At 36.2% G+C, this 24347-nt stretch overlaps 2 protein-coding genes across 2 annotated transcripts in view; one reads left to right on the top strand and one right to left on the bottom strand.

Annotated features, from left to right (window-relative positions):
- LOC18448141 (cytochrome P450 90D2) overlaps positions 1-6572 on the bottom strand; it is a 38706-nt gene extending 32134 nt beyond the window's left edge. The window contains exons 1-3 of the mRNA XM_088866252.1: positions 6348-6572; positions 5667-5756; positions 5068-5253 (exon numbers count right to left, since the gene is read on the bottom strand). Of these exons, the coding sequence (XP_088722378.1) occupies positions 5068-5253; positions 5667-5756; positions 6348-6572 (501 nt within the window). The remainder of the gene's footprint in view (positions 1-5067; positions 5254-5666; positions 5757-6347) is intronic.
- A 5143-nt stretch (positions 6573-11715) lies between these two features.
- Positions 11716-24347, top strand: part of LOC148781992 (uncharacterized) — a gene marked incomplete at its 5' end in the record, with an annotated part of 51732 nt that continues 39100 nt past the window's right edge. The window contains 2 exons of the mRNA XM_088866251.1: positions 11716-12014; positions 19869-20061. Of these exons, the coding sequence (XP_088722377.1) occupies positions 11716-12014; positions 19869-20061 (492 nt within the window). The remainder of the gene's footprint in view (positions 12015-19868; positions 20062-24347) is intronic.

Raw genomic sequence — 24347 nt, 5'->3', positions numbered from 1 at the left:
TATATGCCTTCCTCGTCCATCCTTCCAACTATCTGACATAAGCGTGAACCCAATATTATCCCATGTCCTTTTCCATTCTTTGATGTGGGATTGTATTAAGGTAACCTCATCATCAAGGAGCTTCCCTGCAAGCTTCTTTTCAGTAGGGGGTTTGGCTTTTGCCCCGGCCTCAGCTATAACATGCACCATGGGTCAAAAATATGGGGATTTAGCACCTAGAAATAAGGTGACGGTATGATAAAAGAATCTTGCAATTGCCTTTCTTATTGTTTCAGCTTTTTTTTTTCCCTATGAGAGATTAAGTTTCTTCCAATGATATTGGGATACATGGGGGTCAAGTCTAGAGGGCTCAGGTCGGGGCGGGGGTTGGGGTTGATATAGGATTGATGGTCAGGATCGAGATGGGGTCGGTAGGTCGTAGATGGCTGACCAATGGCAATATGTCGGGACGAGATAGATTGTCTTAGCCCTAGAGGCTCAGGAGTTATTATAAGCTCTAGAGCATGAGAGCTAGAAGCTCATGCCCGTCTACCAAACATCTCGTTGATTTGCATTTGCCTATCGTGATACGCTACTAGACTAGCCTGCTTAGCCTTCTACATCTTAACCTCAAACTCCTCCTCCTCATCATCATTGGGAGTGGGTTGATAAAATCCCCTCCCTACATCCTCAATGATCATCTCTCTATGTACGTTCTTCCCTTTGGCAATCTCTGTTGCCTTTTGAATCTCTTCCTTAACAACCACATGCACCTCGTTACATGTCTTTACATTACTTTGAATTTTAGCGAGGTGATGTTTCACGCGATTAATGCTGCGCTTCAACCCACCCCTTAGCATCCAACTTCTCTTCATACTGCCAAAATCGTTCCTCTCTTGTCATCTCTTAGACCTATTAATGTAAAGGCTGAAAATTATATCAAGAAAAATATGTTGCAATATATATGTCTTAATTGGTTCTAAAACAAGGTCTATGTTACTTAGAGTTAGAAATTTAAGTTTGTATTATCTCTATGCTGCACTAAATCAATAAATATTGGAGCAAAAAAAAAAAAAGCAAAACAATATAGGAGATTTCAATATCTTAAAAAAAAAAAACTAATAATCAGGAAACTATTGTCGATAAATTAGAGAGAAATTACAGATTTTGCATTTATTTGACAATTCATTGGTATTACCTCTTTAATGCACGAAATCAATTGATATTGGAGCAAAAACAAGGGCCAATCTATAGAGGGCTTTTGCAGCTGATATCAATAGATTTGAAATAAATAAAAAATTAGAATTCATCCTTGAATAATTAAGGAGAAACAACAAATTTAGGCGGTACTTTTACAATTCATTGATGTTACCTCTATGATGCACCAAATCAATCGATATTGGAGCAGGGAAGGGCAAACCAATATAGGGTTTTCAAGTTATTTCAATATCTTAAAAGAAAAAACTAATACTCGAAACATTATTATTGCGAAATTAGAGAGAAGTAATAGATTTTACAATTTTTTGATAGTTCATCGATATTACCTCTTTGATGCACGAAATCAGTTTATATTGGAGCAAAAAACCCATGGATCTGTAGAGGGCTTTTGAAGATGATTTCAAAAGCTTCAAAACAAATTAAAAATCAGAAAAAATTGTTGAGTAATTAGAGAGAAATAATAGATTTGGCGCTTTTTGACTGATTGTCGATAGTACCTCTTTCATGCACGAAATCAGTCGATAATGGCAAAAAAAACCCACTGATGTAGAGGGCTTTTGAAGCTGATTTCAAAAGTTCAAAACAAACCAAGACTCAGCTGATTTGGTGTAGAAATTAGCAAAAACAAAGAGGTTTGGCAAAAAAAAAAAAATACACACAAAGAACCCTAAATTACGGTGATTGAACTTGATAAATTTGCGAATCAGCACAGGGATTTTGTAGATAATTTCAATAGATTTAAAAAAAGCCAATTATTAGTCAATTTGGTAGAGTAATAAGAGAGAATAGAAAAGATTGGCGGATTATCTATTTTCTGCTCAAAGAACCCTAATTTCGTGATGAAGTCTTGTTCGATTTGGGCTTTTATGAACCCAAGTTGTATCATAGGTTGTTAAAACACAAAAAGGTTTCCAATAATCCATCAAAATCAGTCCAAAATTTCTATTTTTCAGTTAAAAAAACATTCTATATTTTGAAAACCGAGTTTTATTCACAAAATCGCCATCTCGGCACGTTTCATCGATTTTGAGCCAACTATTCCAATTTGACACGGATTCCTGCTCATTCAGGGATAGAAAACCACTTGTACCATTGACTCGGGCTTCCTTGGCCTCGGCGGCAGGGTGACGCTGAGGAATATTAGGTGGAACGCATTTGCGAGAATAATTGGAAAGATGCTTCAAGGTAGAATCTAATTTTTTTGCTAATGTTAACGACTCTTGTGGTCAGTAATATTCCAGTTCCCATTTGAACTATAAAGTCAAACATGCTTGCAGAAGCTAACTTGGTAGGGCAATCTCCTAGGAGTCTTAATCTTGTACCCATAGTTTCAGGTAACTTAGCTATGGAATGAAGAAAGCTAATATCGGAAAATTAAAAGAAAGCTAATATTGGAGAAATTAAAATATGATAAAGATCTATTACTCTATTATTATTTTTTATCAGTGAAGGTTAGTATTACTACTACTAATATCACCACCTCTCCTTGTTAATGTATGCTACTACTACTATTTCTATTGTCAGTATCATTACTGGTAAGCAGTACTAATAATACTAGTAGTTTGTTCATCAAGTGTTATTGTTGGGTTAATCTTACTTTGGTTCTGATAAGTTCTAGTGCACAGCTATTGTAACAACAGCCATATAAGGTCATATCTTGAATGATGGATTCTAGAAAACCTGAACCTTTCTTGGGGATCAATTCAAATATTTTGAGGCCTGCATTTTGAATGTTAAGAAAGAAAGGCAAGAACCATGCAAGGAGTACGGCAATGATGGATCATTTCTAGAGTGATGATATTAGAATGGCATGACATTCTCTAGATAGATTGGCATCTTTGACATCTTCTTAGTGGAGGTGTTATACCATGGAACATTTATTTTCTTACTCATTTTCTTTGTCTAAGTCAATTTGAGAATATCAAGGGAGATTTACTCATGTGATTGAATGGAACCACATGGTTCTTTAGAATGTGCTGGCAAAATCAATTGGTAAATAAATGAGAAAGGGTTCATGAGAGCAAGATAGGAAACAGGGATAGAATTAGAAACATAGTTGAAGAAACATTTGAAGATAGAATTGGTCCAATTCTTGTTTATGTATCATTGTGCTATTTATTTGACCCTACAAAATGTGTATGTGATCACTGACTGGTAGAAGCTGAATGCTTCATATGTGCTATAGAGTAGGATTTGATCTTGAACAATGAATGTGCAGTAGAGCTTCTTTAGCAAGCCTCTCCTTGGCACCAGCTTTTGTGTGAGTACTGTGTTTGATCGCATTTCGAATGGACATTAGATATACAGTTTCTTTATTCTTTGCTGAACTCTAGTTACCTGCTGGTGTTAGAAATTTCAAAACAGAAAATTTCATCTCTTCTTATCTAAAGAATAGTTGTTGGGAGTTGAAAAAGAAAAAAGAAAAAAGAAAAAGGAAAAAGGAAAATGAGTTTGGTCGTTGGTTTCCTATTTTACTGTATGCTGATCAGTTCTCTGTGAAACATGATGTTTGGTCTTCTAGTCCTCTTTGCAACTGATTCTCTTTATCCAAATCTCACCTTCTAGAGAGAGAGAGAGAGAGAGTGAGAGAGAGAGGAATTCATCATTGATGAAAAGGATTTCTGTTGCATTCTGAGTCTTTGGTCATTTACTCTTTGGGCTCACAAAGAAAAAGGTATGTATTATCAGGCGGAGGAGAACTGTACATTTAATATGTATCTTGACACTTTCAGGCTTGAGGAGCCAATGAAATAATCCTTCTTATTACAATATGTATATCTCGCTCTTGGATGAATACTATTATACACCAAGGTGCAGGTTGTGGATTCCCCCTTTATTGTTGGCTCTCACCTGCCAAAGAGAGAGGGAAACTAGGGCAATACACATTACCCAATCTGACTGCTATATCAATTTAAACTGTTTTGAATAATAATATATACACAAAAGGTCGGATCTTGCTGTCAGCTTGTCTTGTTGCAACACTTGACCTTGGAACCTCTCTCTCTCATGGATTTCTTTGAGTTCTCTCTTTTCCCACCCTAAAAACAAAATCAAGAAAAAGGAAAGCTCTCTTTCTCTCTCGCCTATCAGCAAATGCAATACTGGGGTCTTCTAGTGACCCTAATTGGCATTCTATTTTTCATTCTCACAGTCGGAAAGTTGACGACCGAATCCTCCTCTGCAACCCACCTGCAAATAAATGTAATCAAATCTCTATTTGAGGGCTGGCAGTGGGCTGGGCGGCCCAGCCTTAAAAAAGTAAGGCCTGAGCTACAAACTATGGTCCTAAGCCAGGGCTAGGGCCAATGCCAGCCTGGTTTGGCCCGACTTGGACCAGCCTGGTCCTAACATGGACAGGGCCAGGCCTGGGCTGGCCCTATGGGAATAAGGCCGGGCTAGGACCAAGGCCAAGGCTGGCCTGGCCCGGGCCTGGCTGGTTGCCATCCTCATCTCTCTCTCCACACAAAAAAACAAACACACCCAACACACCTGTAGTTCGTGACAAAGTGGTGAAGGAAGATGGAAGCTTCGAGCCTGGCCAGGTCCACACCAGGACATAACCTTTGCCCACCACCAAAAGGAGTAAAGTTATTGGTGCATGTATCTTTTCCCTGCCCATTACATCACCAAAGCCCAGCTCTTTAGTGAAAAGAGAACAAAAGAAAGCAAAGAACTACAAAGAGAAAGTCTACCATAAACCACTGATGTGCGGTATATACTTTTCAAAAGAAAAATAAAAAAAGAAACGAAGAGATTAACCATGATAGGATCAGTGCCCATGTTTGAGAACTACAGGTATGCTCCACCTTCCATCATGGACAATGCACCATGGATATCCTTCTGGTGTACCATATGGTAAAGTTAACTTACTTGCCATCTCCATGGATTGAATTGGTGTGCATTCTCGTAAATTTCATCGTCGAGATGAACTGATCGAAAGTACGTAAAGACGCACCAATCTTTCGGTATTAAGTGGCCTTTGATCTCCACATCTGTCACTGCTCTGCGCATAACTCCTGTTATTATGTTCCCCATTCTCAAAGTTTCACTTAGAACCTGAAAAAGATTGATTCCAGAAACAAATCACAGGTAAAAATTAGTGCTTTAGAAGGGTGAGTAACAATTATATAACTAAACGGTACTACACTGTTGCCTAGTGAACTTTGTCCATTGACGTCATCACTATACAATACCATGAAATGATTGACAAGATGGATAGAAATGATAAAATTGGACATGATCCATATGTCGGATTTTACTTGGAGTACATTATTTTGTCTCATAGCATAGTGATGACCTTTTGGACCATAAATCGGGTTTGGGCTAGAGTAAAAATCATGCTACATCTCAAGTTTATTCCTATGAATAAATTACCCTATAAAAATATATATGACATATTGGACTGGTTTTTTGCAGTCCATTGGATTTTAGTATAAGAATAATGAAAAGAGTGAGATATGGAAGCATACGTTTTGCATAAATGGCAAAGATATGTAGTCGTTCCAACACGGTTGCTGGCCTTCTTGTGCTTTGCGCCTCTTCAACTCCATGTTTTCTAACTGAAAGGCAAAATTCAAACTTTGTAACGTTTGATTGAGAATAGCCCGATTCAGCTAGGAATTGGATGGTGGTGATTTTGGTCTATGAAACTCCGGAATCACCTTTTTCTCTGGGCATTTTAATTTTTTTGTTAATGTCAATTGTATCCATTTGACATGCCTGAGTCGGATCGATCAATTTGGAATCAGCATCAAAAAATTCTTGGGGGTGGCGACAGGCCGGGTTAGATCTTGGTCGGCCTCAACCTAAACCCGACCCAAGTCCAAATGACTCAGATCCAAGTCATTTGGACTTGGACCTGAGTGGGGAAAATAAAAAATAATAATTTATATATGATTTAGTTACATATTTTATATTTTTATATATTTTATTCCCCGACTGGTTGGGTTGGGTCCGACCCGATTGGGCCTAACCGAATCCATACCAAACCCAGACCCGGACGCGAGCCAGGTTGAGTTCAAGTCATTTGGACCCAGACCCAACCTCCGGCTCTGTCCAAAACTTAGACCCGGACCTAGAGCCAGTTCGGGTCGACCGGGCGGGTCAGCCATGACCCTATTGCTACTCCTAGCGATTATGGATAGACTTACATATAATTGTTGGAGGGCAAGAGGAGAATCAGTGAGGTATTTGAGGGCGAGGGTGATGAGGATGGGAACTGAATCTTCTCCAGGGATCATCATATCGATCATGTTGTCACATATCACATCAACACTCATCTTCTCACTTAGAAGCACATCGATCACGTCTTTTGGAGGAGAAGTAGGACCATGCTCTTTTCTCTCTCCAAGTATCTTCAGCACCACTTTCACCATCTTCGTTTTGGCCTGATGGAGTTTACAAACAATGATGCATGTCCATACAACACTCCAAAAAAAATTATGACGAGTATCCATACCAATAAATACGCTATCACCGTCCAATCAACGGTTGAACCATCCAATCAACGGTTCAACATGACACTGATGGAGTGGTGGCCCCCACCCTCACTCCCTTGATGGACATCCATTGATTGGAAAGTGATGAGGGGTATGATCAAGTAACTTTACGGTCCTAGTAATCATGGAGAATACTCGAACTGAGTCGTACATGAAAGAGAATTTGTTTCAAAGAGAAGAAAAAGGCCCAACCGCAAAAAAATTTTCCCTTTTTTTTTTTCTTTATGGGAAAAGTTAAGTACAAACACAAAAATTAATGCGAAAATATAAAAAAAAGTCCTTCTTTTTCCAAATATTAAGCGTAAGGTATTTCCCCCTTCAAATATTTTGTTTCTTCTATTTTGCCCCCCGGTCTGTTAGTGATAACTATTGTTATTTTTTTTATTTTTCTCGAACTTAAGGTTGTGGCCTAAGATTGAGGTCATTTTTAGAGCAGTCCGACATCCCTGACCTCGGACCGCTATATCTATGACCCAAATCCACATACTAGGGGTCCGAGGTTCCAAACCTCAAACCACTATGTAGCCTAGAGCCACACCACTACCAGTCCAAGGTCTTAGACCTCATAGAGCTATATCTGTGGCCTAAAGCCTCAATAGTAGCAACTTGAGGTCCTTGTCCTCAAACCGGTCCAAAAGTGACCAAAACCTTAGGTCACAACTCTATGTTCAATTAAAAAAGGGTGCAGTTCGCATACTGACGCCTTCGTAGGTGTAGAGGTGCAGTACCCTTCAAATTTTATCATGGTATGTAATTTTGATGTAAAATGTCATTAGGATTATTTCAAAATTTATTTTTATATCTAATCATAAAATTTTAAATTTAAAAAACGATTAAAATCAAGTAAATCTATAAACACATGAAAATCTTGAAAATGGACGGTGTAGATAATATGTTGTAAAATGCATTATTTCTGAGACTTAAAATCTTTTTATTTTCCATGGTCATACATCTCGATATCGAGATGAGCAATCAATGGGTTTTTCAACATTAAAACTACCTTTTTCGATAGATTTTTGAGGGTCATCCGTAGTTCTACATTAGAAGGTAGCATCTTTATATAAACTTTTTCCCTTAAACAAATATAATTAAAATCTGTCTGATATCGGTAACATCCGACCAAGAGGCAAACTTTGAAAAAATAAAAGAAACACAAAGGGGCCGAACTTGCGTGTAATATTTAGAAAAATATAGACCTTTACGTATCTCCCCATTAGTTTTCATGTCTGTACATTATTTTTCCTTATTTCTTTCATTCTTTTGAATATGGAGAGAGATTAAACTCGCCTGTAATGATCTGTAGAGTCTGGTTCCCGGTAGATTTATCGGTAGAGAGATTAAACCGGCGATGAACTCTCTGAATTGTTCCTTTAGAAATTCCATTTCTTCGCCCGGATCGAGGCTGATAAGTGCTTTCACTAGTACTTGAAATGCAATCTGAAATAAAATGAAATGAAATTTAACATAAATTTAACAATGCGAAGTTAATTACCAATAAAAAATAAAAAAATTAGGGGGAAGTTTTAGGCTTAGAGCCCAATTTATATGCAACTTTCATCTTTTATTACTTTCTATTTTCCTTTAGTGTTTTTTTTTCTAGGAGTCTAGACTCTAAGGTGTTCGAGGTTATTTTGGTGTTGAAAAACATCTAATTGATCGTCTCGATATTTTTTAAATCTTAAAAATAGTATATTTTACAACATATTATATAGACCATCTATTTACTATTTTAAAGATTGTAATACATTATTGATCTAGAATCATTTTGAAGTTTAAAATTTTATAATTCAAGAGAAAAATAAAATATCGTGCCATTTTAAGAAATTTAGGAACCAAAATTGCATCTTATGACAAAGTTTAATGGTGCGCTTTACTTTTGATTGTTTAAGGTGACAACCTTATATAAACCATGCTCGAATAATAAATTTCCATTTATCAATGGGAAATGAGCACCCATTGTAGTTATTTATTCTGTTCTAATTTAACCAATTATCAATAAAAATTAAGTATTTTTGTCACAAAAGAAGAAGAAATGAATACCCATTGGGCAAGTCCTGAATTTAAAAAAGAGCACATACACTCCCTCAGTTGGAAAGCACATACTAAACAAGTTCTTTTTCTCAATGGGCATTTGTCTTTTCCTGGTTTCTGTATGGGTGAGGTACATATCATTTTTAAGAATAGTAACCAAAGGGACACTACGGAAACCTTCTAATTCTACTTCCTAAGCATCTTTTCCCTATTACTTTTTAAATAATATCTTTAATTTTAATTTCTTTTTTACTAACCTCCGAGTCGAAAAGTTTTATTTCTATGGATGAAACTGCCTCTCTTGATAAGTATTTTTGTCACTGCTCTGTCACCCGTTGTCACACGCATAAGTTTCTCTAACTCAGTTTCCAATACAAAAATATATCGGTCTGGCACAAAAATGTGCTTGACCAGTACAAATATGTCGGCCCGACATAAAAAACGAAACATGACAAAATATGGCATTTTGGTATAAAAAAATTATTTTTATACTAAGTGTGGTTGAAAAATAAAAAAAAGATATTGGGGAAATAGAGTGGTATGAAAATTTATGGGAGGAGGATGTTTAGAAAGTACAACCAGGAGCATCCATAATTTTCACTGAAAAAGATAAAAGAAAGTTTGTCCTTTGAGAGAGGGTTGAGAGTGGTAGCATCCTCATACCAACTTACCACATTGTGGTTTTTATTCTTATCGCTAACACCACCTTATTAACGTTTTAAAAAATCTAACTCCCGTGCTAAAAAAAAAAAAAAAAAAAAAAAAAGGACAGGTCGTCTTCCCTATTGAATTACCAAAAAAAAAAAAAAAAAAAAAAAAAAAAGAAGAAGAAGAAGAAGAAGAAGAGAGGATAGAGGGATATTTCATTTCAGTTTGATAGAGAGGAAAATAAAAAAAAGAGGATAGAGGGATATTTCATTTCAGTTTGATAGAGAGGGTGAAGCAGAGAGATTGAGGAGTGAGATGGGGAGTTAGAGAGAGAGAGGGGGAGGTTTTGGTTTTCTTTTAGACGGAGACGTCTTTGGTTTTGCTTTTTAGAGAGAGAGAAAAAAGCTTAGAGAGAGGGAGAGAGGTTACATCTTTGGTTAGGTCTTGAATGTAGACGAGGTGGCCTTCCTTCCAATTAGACATAGAGAGAGAAACGTAGGAGTGAATGTCTTGGGTGATTTGGGCCTTGATGTGGGCCGACTTGAGGAAGGACCCAAGTAGGCCGTGGAGTCTCTTTTGCTGTGGACCGTTGATGAGAAGAATGGACGAGGATCCCATGAGCTTAGTGAGAGACGCGGGGTAGAAGGGCACTAGCGTCCGTCCATCGCTTTGTAACACCACACGTGTCACCTCCGCATCCGTCGATATCACGGTCTTGCTCCCTAGTATGTGAGATTTGAACACATTCCCATACCTGGCAGTTTAAGGTCAGTATAAAGTATCTTGTTTTTTATTTTTTGAAAATATAGTTTCAGTGTTGGAAATTTTGTGTTGGTTTGAAAAGTCTACTATATTTTTAATTATAAAATTTTGAATCTAAAAAAAATATAGAGAACAACTAAATCAGTAAACATTTTAAAATCTTGAAAATAAACAGTCTACATAATTTATTACAATAAACATTATATTTAGGAGTTGAAATTTCTTTTTTCTTCATATACACACATTTCGAGGTCAAAATGATCATTTGGAGATTCTTCATATCCACACATTTTGAAGTTAAGATAATTAATTGGAGGGTTCTCCAATATAAAAACGCTCTCGAATTCTGGGATGTACCTATGTGGTTTGTATAATGTGCCCACTTTGCACTCTACAAGTAAGGCGAAACTCTAAATTTTGTTGGAAGATATAATTTCAGTGTCGAAAACCTTACAATTGCTTAAAACTTTATGTTCAACTTTAATTGTAAAATTTAAAATTTTTAAAAAGTGCAATTCAAGAGAACCCATCAACAATGAAAATCTTGAAAATAAATAGTCTACAAAACTTTTACAAGATAAGATTATTTTTAAGAAAAATATATAATGAGATCATTTACCTTTTGTACAAAGTGGTCACAATTAATCTTTAACAATTGAAAGTGAAATTGGGTAGTTGAATTTATTTCATTGACCAAGCCCAAAATCCAAGCCCAAAATCCAAAAAAAATTGTTTCGAACTTTATGACGCACCAAACTATCATATTTCATGTCGGAGCCTTTGTACAAAAATAAATGGTCCTATTGTATACAATCCCTTAGTGTGTAGACTCTTTTTTTCAAACATCTCATCGAGGTGTTCCATAGCACAAGGTTGCAACCTTAACTTTTCCTATCACAATTCATTGTTTAACTCTCTTTCCCTCTCTAAATTCATTGTTTAACTCTCTTTCCCTCTCTAAATTCATTGTTTAACTCTCTTTCCCTCTCTATCCAGCTCAGCAAACAAGAACCTCACAATTTCTCTTACACACCCACAGCCAATGAAACTCTGTCTCTCTCTCTCTCCAAGAAAACCTGTTATTCTCTAGCTCACTTCTTCATAGCTGTCTCTACTTACCTAAAACACTCTCTCTCTCTCAAGCCAGTCTAATTTCTCTCTCTACTTACCTAAAACACACACTCTCTCTCAAGCCAGTCTAATTTCTCTCTCTACTTACCTAAAACGCACACTATCTTTCTCAAGGCAGTCTAATTTCTCTCTCTACTTACCTAAAACACACACACACACTCTCTCCAGCAGCCAACACACATCCATCTAACATAAATATCAATGTACATTTCTCTTCTCTCTCTCTCTCCTCTCTCTTCTCTCTCTCTCTACAGGCGTCCATTAAGGACGAAAATATAAAAGTTTGATGAGAAATGGGGAGAATTTGAAGTACCACGGTCACCCCAACACCCCTTTTTATCCAAAATTGAGCGGACACCGGGAATCAACCATAACCTCACCGTCCCCCCCCCCTACCCTCAATAATTGAACCCATTTTCATGATCCCATCTATTATTAACACCCCCTAAACACAAAACTGCAATCATGCACCAAAAAGAGAAGAGATTTTAGAGAGAGAAAGAGCTTACAAGAGGCGGCGCTTGTCCATGAAGCTCTCCGGTGTCGAAGAGTAAGCGCAGGCAATGAATTCGAGAGTCTCTCCGATGAACGGCCACCCCAAACTGCCCTTCACTCCCGACTCTCTCTCTTTCCTTTTTCTCCACTCTCTCACCATTATCGCCACCACCAAAGCTGCCGCCGCTGCCGCGAATATCACTGTACTCATCACCATGCTTTCTCTCTCTACTTCTCGGCCTTCTTCTACTTGTGAGGTTTCCTTCTCTCTCTACTTCTGCTTTCTCTCTCTGCTTCTTCTTCTACTTGTGAGTTTTGTGCTGCTGGGGTGCTCATATTATTATTATATATATATATATATGGTGGGTGTTGCAATTCATTATAGCGTTTGGTTTGTTTGTTTTCTTTTTCCATCTTGGTGTTCCTACTTCCACTCTATTATTATTATTATTTTTAACCAAAATCGAGGATTGTGAAGGCCTGCTTCCATCAACTGTCGTTCCCTTTAGAGAGTGAGGGGGAGTACAAAAGAGAATGAGTCCCCACGGCCCCCATGATTGTCTCGTGGGCACACTCCCTTGCCGACCTCCTCGTGCAGGCATGTGAACTCCATTCAATAAATCCAATCCAGTCCTCTTCACCATCCTACCCTTTTGTCCCAACCCTCCATTACAACCCAAATTCTCCCTTCCCAGTCTCCATCTCTTCCCCCCCTCTCCCTCTCCCCTCAACCCTCTCTTTGTTCTCTTCTCTTTCCTCTCTCAACCTTCCTTTAGCGCTGGCCGGGCGGCCCGGTCGTAAAAAAAACTAGGGCCTGGGTAGGGAGCTGGCGGGTCGAGTCCGGGTCCAAATCTTGAACCAGAACACTATTGGGGTCTGGGTCCTATTGGACTTGACATGTACCCATAAACTCTTAAGAAATAAAATACTTCAGCCCTTATTCGTTTGAGTGTATTAAAGATCATATATACTAAGAACATGCAGCCATCTTTAGCTATTAAAAGACAAATCAGTGGCTTGAAATCTAATACCCGGTGATTGTCACCTTGTTGCCAATAATATATGTATATGATGGTAAAACGACAAATCAGTGGCTTGAAATCTATTGAGGCCGGTGATTGTGACCTTGTTGTCAATAATATGCATATGTGATGGTAAAAAAGAAGAAGCTTATAGTGATGGTAGCAATAGACCCGACCAAACCCGAGAACCGATGGGTATGGGTATGGATCCAATTTTTGAACCCGACGGGTCGGGTCTGGGTCCAAAACATAGACCTAAATACTATTTGGGTTTGGGTCCAAGTCTGGGTCTAGTTGTACCCGACCCGTTGCCACCCCTAGGCCTGGGCTACACATTGTGCTCCGAGGGTTGCACTAGGGTTACTATCATCCCGGTTTGGCCCAGCGCGACCCTTTTTCTTGTTGTTTCTTCTTCTAATTTTCTTATTTGCTTTTTGACCCGGCCCGATCGGGGCTCCTTACCGCCCTTTAACTTCCTTTTGGTTTTTTGTCAATAGTTTTGAAATGTTTTATGGATATAAGTAGTTTTGTAATCTCCACTTGCACGTGTGTTCCCTTTACTCACTAGTTCTATTGGCCAATCAACTCTTTGCTAACTTTTTAGTTTTCTTTAAGGAAAGGTCTAGTATTCAATCGAATCTGTACCCACATATATTATCTATTTGGTAAGTGCTTTTAAATCCCCATGAAGCCTAATTTCACACATTAGGGTTGAGACAAAGTTCTCTCACTAAAACTAAAATTTTAAAATGTAGGCGCCTGAATGAGCGATTCGGACTTTGGGGCATGGGGACCCTTCTCATGCGTTTCTTCTTGGACCATCCTCCTCTTGCAATAGGGCCCACCTACTTTTATTCACACTGTCCAAGTGCCCTGACACTACACCAATGTAGCAAAAACCGGTCGACTTAACCGGGACGGTATTGGCTAACCCGGTTTTCCCGATTCCAGGGTTCCACTTGGGGGGGTTAGGACCCGACCATAACCGATCAATTCGAGTTACAAACAAATTGGGCAGTTTTTTTAGGAACTGGCCGATTCATGGGAACCGGTGAGTATCCACCCCATTTTGTTTTTTGTATTTTTTTCTAAATGTTACTCATGGTATATATATATATTTTTTAAAAGAATTTGCAATTCAAATTCAAAAATATCTCATTCTCTCTCTCTCAAGGGCAATAAGGCACCTGCCCTTCTTTCTCTTCCAGTGTCAAAGGCAACACTTCTCTCTCTCTACGTGTCGAGAGCAACAAGGTCCTTGGCTTTCTTTATCTGAGAAGAAGTTAGAGAGAGATAAAAAGAGAACGGGAGATAAAATGGCAGGGGCTGTCTCTCTCTAACTTTTTCTCCCTCTCTTTCTCCAGCTTGCTCTCTCTTTTATTTTTTGTACTAAAATAGTGTGGTCCACGTGGACCACACAAACTTTTTACATTTAATAATAGTTACTCCTCATTGATTTTTCACATTTCTACAAAGGGAGACATCATATATTCCCTACGTCATCTTGCCACACACGGATCACATATTATTCCAAAATGAGGGCCTGACTTTTTTTCAAATCTCAACTCTTAATCCTACTTGTGGGTCCTATAGGCCACTACTTCTAACTCTCTCTTCATTTTTTAAGGGAGAGGTTTCTATACTTCTCCTGTGTAGAAGTCTATTCACCTACCATCCCACCGTCGAATTTTGATTAAGAGTGCCAATCACCGTTTGATCTTAGATTTGATATATCGAAGTATTTTATTTTTAGTTTTTTTATACAAATTTTATAAATATGAAATTTGGCACGTGCTATCTTCTCATTGTGGAGCACCTATAAAAAATATTAAAAATAAAATTTTGATAAAATATATTGATCAAAATACCCCTTAAAATTTTTAGGGGTATTTTGGTCATTTTATTTTATTAGAAATATATTTTTTTATATTTTCTTTAGTGCGAGTTTAATAGAGGATTAGACATACAAAATTTGGTGTCAAAATAATTTATAGAAAAAAATGAAAAATAAAATAGTGTAAAAACGTGACATTGTGATTGGGGCAATCTTAGCCCTCCATTTAGAATGGACGGTTGGATAAGGGGAAGTATATAAGTTTTATGTTTTAGGGAAAACATAGAAAGCATGGCCTTTTTTTAAATCACACCTTGTTTTACTTTTGAGAAAGGTGTCTATACTTCCCTTACAACATAGAAGATCTATGCCTCCCCTACTATTTAGCTGTCCAATTTTGATAAAGAGAGCCACTCATCGTTTTATCTTAGATCCAACGTCTCAAAGTATTTTATTTTAATTTTTTTTGTACAAATTGTATGAATATGAAATTTTGTACACATCATCTTCTCATTGGGGGAACCTATAAAAAATATTAAAAATAAATTGTTTTTAAAATTAATGACCAAAATACCGCTTAAAACTTTCAAGGGTATTTTGATCATTTTATTTTATTGGAAATTTTTTTTTTATATTTTTCGTTAGTGCACATTTAATAGAGGATTGGACGTCCAAAATTTGGTGTCAAAATAGTTCATAGAAAAAAATTTAAAAATAAAATAGTGTAGTGACGTGACATTGTGATTGGAGCAATCTTAGCCCTCCATTCAGAATGGACGGTTGGATAAGGGGAAGTATACAAGTTTGATGTTGTGGGGAAGAATAGAAAGCTTGCCCTTTGCATCTTTAAGTTATTTATAATGTATGTCTTAATCTCAGGTAGCCAGCACAAGAGCGCGGGTTCGAGTCTTGAAAGTAGTCACTTTGTGCATAAGCCAAAGGTTAGGACCATTTTCAGCGCACTCCATCCGAGACCCTGTTTAGGTGGGACCGACACCGGGTTACAACCCTTTTTTTTTTATGTCTTAATCTATTTACAATTTAAGTGATGTTTTAAATTGTGTTGTTTATCTCTCGTCTTCATATATGAGTTTATAGAAATAGTTGTTTCAATAGTTTTTTTTTAATTTTTATTTTGAGAGATTATTAGATATATCCCCCATAGTTCTCTTTATTTAGAAGTTACCTTTATTTTTTGTTTAATACATCCCTACCCGCTTTCTAATGATTTCTACATAAAAACCACTTATATCCCCCGCCACCGATCTATTACGTCCGTGACGCTCTTTAAACATATCCTCACCCCTCTTGTTCTAATAAACCACCACGGACTTATTATAGTCATGGCGAGATTTATAGACTTCCTGAGCACCAGGAAGCCTGATTGGAGGGTTCAAAAACCCTTTGAACCGCGACAGACTTATTAGAGTCATGACTAGACTGTCACAAAACCTGCTATGTTCGTGACGGTTTATAGGCTTTCTGGATCACTAAGAAGCCTGATCGAATGGTTCCAAGGACCTTTCGAGCTGCCATATATCTATTAGAGTCGTGGTGAGAACGTGCGGACTTGCTATGTTTGTGACAGTTTACAAAGCATTAGGAAGCCTAGCTGTAGGATTCTATGAACCCTTCGAGCTGTCACAAATCTATTAGAGCCACGGCGAGGGTATGTTTAAGAGAGTACCACACATATAATAGATCCATGGCAAGGGTAAAAGTGTTTGTTATGCAAAAATCACTAGAAGATGTATTGAACCAAAAGTAAAAGTAACTTTTAAAGGGAACTATGATGGATATATTTGATAATTTCCCTTTATTTTTTTCTAAATAATTGTAGGTAATAACAAAATATAAATAAAATTGATATTTTTCCATATTTTTGATTTATTTTAGATGTTTGACCCGTTTTAAACAAAATGACTGTATACAATAAGACCATTTACCTTTGATACAAGATGGTCAAATTACTTACAACTATCCGATGTGAAGTTTGATAGCTTAGATGTGTTACAAAGATCGAGAAAATTTCTTTTGAAGTTTGAGTTTGGTCAATGGAATAATTTCAGCCACCCAATGTCACATCCAATGGTCAAGATTAATGTCTCACCTTCTACCAAAGGTAAAATGGTCTCATTCTATATTTTCCCTTGAAGATATTGTTTTTACTTGACTACCTTGGACCGGTTCCAAGTTACTCGAAGCCAACCCATGACCGGTTTTCGAGGTCAATTCGATTTTTTGAACACTGCACCACACACAACTTTTATATAAGGTGCAACCCTATCAAAACGTTTTATATAAGGCATCGGCTATAAGAAAACAAAGTAAAGCCTCACCTTGAATGCTCGTTTGGAAAGCACTTTGTGCTTGAGATATCCATGATGGCTTTAAAAATCAATTTTCAACACTGACTATAAAATTTGAAGCAAAAAAAAGTACAAATTTTGTGGATATGTGAACACTCATTTTTAGGGCACAATAGACCGTCTAATAATATGTTATAATATACACTAATTTTAAGGTTGAAATGCTAATTTCTTTTTACAACTATAATGGTCAAGGCCAAGATGATCAATTTAAAGGTTTTCAGATGCCAGAACTGCAATCGTTAGTGAATTATGAGGTGAGGCTTTACTTGTTTTGATAGGGCTGCACCCTTGTCAAAACGTTTTCCATCTTTTAATGCCGCCACACATTTATAATCTTTTAATGTCACCACCAATTGTTTGATATTATAAGTGGAAGCTTTGGGAACGATTAATTTACTCTTGTTACGATATTTCATATTCAAGCGAAATATGTGGATTGGAGTTCATTATAGTTTGTGGTGATGACATTCCCATTATGTGAAGGCTTATAGAGTTTAACGAAGATTTTGTTGGGGTGGGAGGAAAGAAGGGGACACTAATGGCACGTTTGTTTTGAAGTAAAGCTCTATTTGGAAACTCTCTTCAAGGAGTTCTTGGTAGGAATGAGCTTTTTCTAAGATAGCAAACTAATTTCATACCTAAATAGGTATGAAAGTGCTATTCCACAAAACAATGCATGTGCTTTGTTACATTCATTCCAAATAGAACTTCCCCATGAGACAAACATGAGAAAGCAAATAGGTAATTTCAACAATAGAACTCTCCTTGAGAGTGATTTTAGTAAAGCTCGAAGATTTTCTACTCCTATAGGATTATACTATCTATTTACTCCTTCTGGCAAAACACATGCTAAGGATACTTTTTAGATCTCAAATTTAGAGGATGTAACCTTTTACAACCCATAGACTAATCTTGGAAATTAAGTTTTTTTTTTTTTGAAAATAATCTTTCTATGTAGAAAAATAGTAGCACCTCAAGAATGAATAAAGACCGTCAAATTTTTGAAGGGCTAGATCTCAGTGTTACAAAACTCAAAGAAAAAAAAATTTGAAAATTTCTTTTGAAAATCAATCATCTATTATGTAGTTCTCAAAATTTTAGATTGAAAAAAATCTTGGTGTTTTGAGTGAGGGAATAAATTCACAGTATGCTCTCATAGGAGCATAGTATATGCAATGATTGTGCTTTCCCATTATAAAATATTTTTTTTTATATTTTAGGTGAAAATAATCTAGGCTGACAAGATAGGATTTTGAATTTGAGCTAATTGGTGAAAATCAAACTCTAGAGTTCTCTTTGGATTTTGAATTTTGTGGAAATTCGGTGAAACACCAAAAGTAGTGGTGGTGGGGGGGGGGGGGGGGGGGGGGGGGTGGGGGTTGTGTATTTGTAGTATTGTATACCCCCATTGGTTGTCCTCTCTCTCTCTCTCTCTCTCTTATTTTGTTAATAAGACACAAAACATACAACAAATTCTTCAGTTTGGGTGTGAACCCTTCAAGAGCATTAAATGATTCCCAATTAAATTACATCTCAAAGAAAATGATTTTTTTTTTTTCTAGTTGCTATAGCTATGGTTTTCTTGAACCACCTTTCCCCTAACTCTAAATCCGTAGGATTTCTATTATGTTTTTATGGCTTTTTGTCAATGTAGATATCTATACATACATGTATCCTGTTATGCTCAACTTCCCTACTTTATAGAAGTCTCCATGGCAATTGATTATCATAGGTTGAATATCTAGTGTTTAAAGAAATTTAGAGAATAATATTTGTGTAAAATTCTCCACATTCATAGAGAGGGATGTGGGTTCTATTTATAATAGTTATGTACTCATCTTTGAAACCAGCTTTACTGCATGGAGCAGAATGTTAGGCAGACAAAAAAGAGTATACCATAGAATGAGTGTAGCGGAGATATGGATGTTGAGATGGATGAGTGGTAAGACAAGAAGGGATATATTCGGATTGAATCTATTTAGAAAAATTTAGGTGTGGCACCAATCGGTGATAACATGAGAGAGAGTAGACTTTGGTGGGTTGGCCATGTGTAGTGCCGATGCAGTACAACACTATTAAGAGGTGTGAGTTAGTTCAAGTGGAAGGATTGAAAAGGGCAAGGGGTAGGCCCAAAAAGATGTGGTTGGAAGTAGTCCGAAAAGATATTGGGATTTATGGCCGCACTGAGGGTATGAAATTTATCAAAGCAGATTGTAAAAATCAGGATTCATGTAGTCGACCCCAAATAATTAGAGAAAGGCTATAATGATGATGATGATGATGTATTCATCCTTGATTGACTTAGTCAAGGCTTTGATTAGAACAAATTTGTACATATATGGACGGGGTTAAAAAGAGATTACAATGTATCATGCTAATCCTTTCCAAAATTGTATCTTTCTAGATCATTATCATTCTTATTACTACCTCTCAAACTATTATCAATGTCAAACATGGACGACTTGTTTGCTATCAAACGATGTTGTGATGTAAGAAGACTTTTTGTAAAAATATCAGCAAGTTGTTATGTAGTTGAAACATAATGAGGAGTAATCTCTTCATTTTCAACTTTTTATTGAATAAAATGATAATTCAGTTCAATGTGCTTGGTCCGTACATGAAGAATTGGATTAAGGGCAAGCTTTATTCCACTTTGATTATCACAATGAAGAATTGCATGTTGAATTCTAATACCCAATTATGATATAATGTGGTGGTATCACGTGATTTTAGCAGTTGTGGGAGACATAGCTCGATATTATTCTTCTGAACTTGAGTGTGAAATAGTCTTTTGCTTTTTACTACTCCAAGACACTAGAAATCCTACGAAGAAAATACAAAAGTCTAGATACTTATCTTCTTGTATCGGGATCTCCAGCTCAATCAGCATCAGGCTAGGCGATAAGGTTCACCTGTTTTCCACCAATGAAAAAGAAAAGACCATCACCTATGGTACCTTTTGTATATCGGAGAAACCTTTTAGCTGCTACGAGGTGCATCTCATAAGGATTTTGCATAAGTTGACATACTTGATTGACAACATAGGTGATATCTGGTCAAGTGAATGTAAGGTACTGTAGACCACCAACACGATTTCTTTACTTTTCTGGATCTTGAACATGATTACCATCTCTAGTAGATAAGTTTTTTGTTGTGACCACTGGCGTTGGCGATGGTTTACAGTTACTCATTTCAAAATTTTATAACAGATCCAATGCATACTTGTGTTGTGTAAGTTTCATACCTTGTCTTGTGTACTCAATTTCCACATCTAGGAAATACTTTAGATTTCTAAAATCCTTCATAGCAAATTGTGTTGAGCATTATTTTTAACTGCTTTATTTCATTCTCATCATTCCATATTACAATTATATCATCAACATAGAGAAGCATTATCACCAGCTTTTATTCTTTCTTTCTGAGAAATAGGGAGATGTCTGCAACACTTCGAGAATAACCTTATGTAAGAAGAGCTTTGTAGAACCTTTTAAACCAAGCTCGTAGGGCTTGTTTGAGATCATATATCATTTTTATTAATCTACACACAAAATCAAACCCTTTGGATTATCTATACCTCAATGGTTGCTCCATATAGACTTCTTCGTGGAGATCACTATGCAAAAAGGCATTGTTACATCTAAGTTATGTTATCTTCAACCATAGAGATTAGCCATTCTACTGGTAGTTTGACAGTCCCATCTTCACAAATGGGCTAAAGGTTTATTCATAGTCTAATCCATACTTTTGATTACAACCTTTAGCCTCCAATTTCACTTTGTATCTTTTAATAGTGCCATCGGCTTTGTAGTTGATCTTATAAACCCATTTACATTCAACAACATTCTTATTTTTTAGTCTAGTGACAAGATCCCAAGTGCGGTTTTGATGAAGAACAAGCAATTCTTCATTCATGGCCTCAATCCACTTGAGGTCTTTTATGACTTATCTGTAGGTACTTGGCTTTGTATGCTTATTGAGTTTAATGAGAAATGAACAATGTACCGGGACATATTTACCATATGATGCCCAATCCTCTATCTGAAAGAGTCGAACACCTCTAGAGGACCGACACAACTAATTATTGTGGGTTGGTGTATTTGAAGTACTTTCTATGGAGAAATTAATATTGTCATTACGACTCGGTACTTGGCCAATATATGAATCTACCAAGGATTTTTTTTTCTTTTGGATATTTCTCCTCTAATTTTGTGGAGTGTCATGCTCCTAAAAAGTGGAGTGGATGAGTTTTTTCTTTTGAATAATTCTATAGAGAAAGGGTCCTCTACTCGAGGTAGGAAGAGAACTCAAGACATCATATTGTGGCAGCCGCCACCCTAACTACATATGCTTTGAGCCAATTCCTGGAGTGGATGAATTCATATGGGACCTTGGTTACTAAATTTCTCTATTCATTACTAAAGGCCACATGTGCAGTAGCCAAATGCTTGGCTTTTGAGGGATCGTTTGCCTACTAGATTTTGCTATCAAGCACCCAACGGCCATAGCCATGGGTATTAAAGGTTTGTTTCATTTAAGTCCTAGAATTTTCAAGACCGAACTTGGCATGCTTTATCCAACTTCTCCAAGTTCTCCCAGTTCTCAAGGGCGAGTTAGGTACCTTGTCAAATGCATTTGGAAGATGCACCACTAGCTTCACAACGAGCAATGACATCCTTTATTGCCGATCCTACGACAGGTTCTAGTTTGATGTTCAAAAGAAGAAAATGTGTTTAGCAATGAAAGAAGTGCATGTAGGCCTATGTGGATGCATTAGTCAGGTCCCTAGCTTTACGATCAACTTCAAAGGCTGAGAACACTATTTGACAACATGGTGGAGGACTACATATCCTACGCTAAGCGTTGCCATATTTGCCAGATACATGGGGATTTCATGCACTAAAGCCTAGAGCCCCTATTTCCAACAACCATTTGGTAGATACATGGGGATTTCATATACTAAGGCCTAGACATAATTGGCCCCATATCCCCTTCATCAACCAGTGGTCATCTTTATAATTTTGGCGACTACAAAATGGGCAAAGTTATTTCACTGAGGTGGGTGATCAAATATCCAGTCTTGCCAACTAGTTTCACATTGATTGGATATATATATATATATATATATATATTGAAGATACTACAAAACACCTATAGGTGAAGTTCTACAGTACTTCACCTACACTTTATTACCTATAGGTGAAGTTCATTACACGATTACAATTGTCGGGTAATATTTGAATTTTTATAATTATTGTACTAATTATATTTATCTAAAATTTGGGAAATGTGTACATAAGACCAAGTCACACCAAAATAACATATTAAACAAATAATAATCATAAAATAAAATGATGAAATTATCCCTAAAACTTTATAGGGGGTATTTTATGTAATTTTTATCATTCAAATTATTTGTTTTATATTTTATTCATGTGCATTTCACTAAGGCGCACAGACCTACAAAATTTCAAATCATTATGATTTGTAAAAACAATATTAAATTGAAACACTATCAGATATCTGTGATAAACTTTGAACGGTGATAAAGCCGTAGATAAAGTACTGTAGAACTTCACCTATAGGTGTTTTGTAGTGTTTTCCTATATATATATATATATATATATATATATATATATATATATATATATATATGACAATGATTTCATGCAACATTTGTATCATAGTATGATGCAACCACACTTCTAGAAAACCATGTTTGTGATATTTGCATGACCTAAAATTTTACACACACACTCTCTTCATCTCAATAACGAATCCAATTTTTTTTTTTGAATTTGAACCCCTAAATATCGTCGAAATGAATTTACCTCCAACAAAGAATCTAGACCATTCATTTGGTGAATTTCAAGATCTTATCATTTACAAACTCAAAATCATTTTCTTTATTTTTTAACATTGTTCATCTAATGATAATAAAGCCATCTAGAAAATTTGGAAAAAAAAAAAACCTCTAAGGGCTAGATCTAAGCATCTTATCAAAATGGATGGCCTAAGTTAATTGAGCTAAAAAAATAATTTCCAGGTTAGGGTTTCAAATTTTTCTTTTTTGTGGTTGTTCATTAGAATGAAAAGAGAGTATGTTTTAAATTTTAGATCAAACAAATGGCCCTAACATGAAATCATTGCTTATATATAAGAGTGTATGTCTTATATTTTATATCAAACAAATGGTCCTAACATGAAATTATTGCTTATATATATATATATATATATATATATATATATATATATATATATATATATATATATATATATATATATATATATATATATATATATATATATATATATATATATGATAATCTAAACATCACAACCCTTCAAATTACAAAGGTTCAAGATAAAGGGTGTTGTGAAGGGTGGATTTATTAATTTTGTAGTCTACTTTTTTAAAAAAGTTACTTTTGTGGGGCAATTTTGTAAATATTACTACAAGACAAAGGTTACTTTGGTAATCTCCATAAGGAGTAAAGTTGAAATTTTAACTAAAGGACAAGCGCACTTTATAAATAAAGTTTCAGAATATTAACTTCCAAAATACCATTATACTTTTGTGAAAATTTTAAATTTGTCCTTGTTTGATGATAAAGTTACCTATTTAAATAATTTTTTAATAAAAAAATAATGATTGTTTTGATAAATACACCCACTACAACCCCATCTAACTTGAACCTTTGTATTTGAGGGGTTAACTTTAGACAAACCCTATATATATATAACCTACGAGCAAATGGTTAGATAGAAGCTTTCAATAAAAGCTTATGTAGGATCTTAAACGAGGTTGTCAAGAAAAGGCCAAAAAGCTTGGTATGAAAAGCTCTCGGAAGCACTTTGGGCATATCGGACCACAACGAAAAATATCAACGATGTTACACCCTATTCGGTGGTGTATGGAAGCGAAATGATTCTCCCTATGGAGCTATAGTTGTCTATACAGATTGTCTAATGAAGAATGTACCAAGTTGAGATATCAAGAGCTAGATGCGCTAGATGGAAAGTAACCCATCAAGCGCATAGGAGCCATGCTTTTGATAAGAAAGTGAATATTTGATCCTTCAAACAAGGGGACCTAAATCTGGTTGTCAGAATTTCAATTGGGGCACTTCAAAGCAAGTTTCACCTAAGTGGGTTGATCGATATATAGTCAAGAGACCATATTCTAGTGGATTATACCTCTTAAGTAATGAAAATTGGGAGGATGTAATGCCCCCAATAAACGGGAGGCACCTTTAGAAATGCTAGCCATCAAGATATCTCATGCATGATTGGTCAGTGCCATAAGGCTACAAACTGCTAGGCATATTGTGGTCCATGCCTCGGGATTTTAAACTCTTAG

This window comes from Amborella trichopoda, chromosome 5, assembly GCF_054954075.1.
Source record: "Amborella trichopoda isolate Santa Cruz 75 chromosome 5, AtrichopodaSantaCruz75HAP2 v2.0, whole genome shotgun sequence".
Lineage (NCBI taxonomy): Eukaryota > Viridiplantae > Streptophyta > Magnoliopsida > Amborellales > Amborellaceae > Amborella > Amborella trichopoda.
Note: the sequence above shows the minus strand (reverse complement) of the source record. Positions and strands in the feature narration are given on the sequence as shown.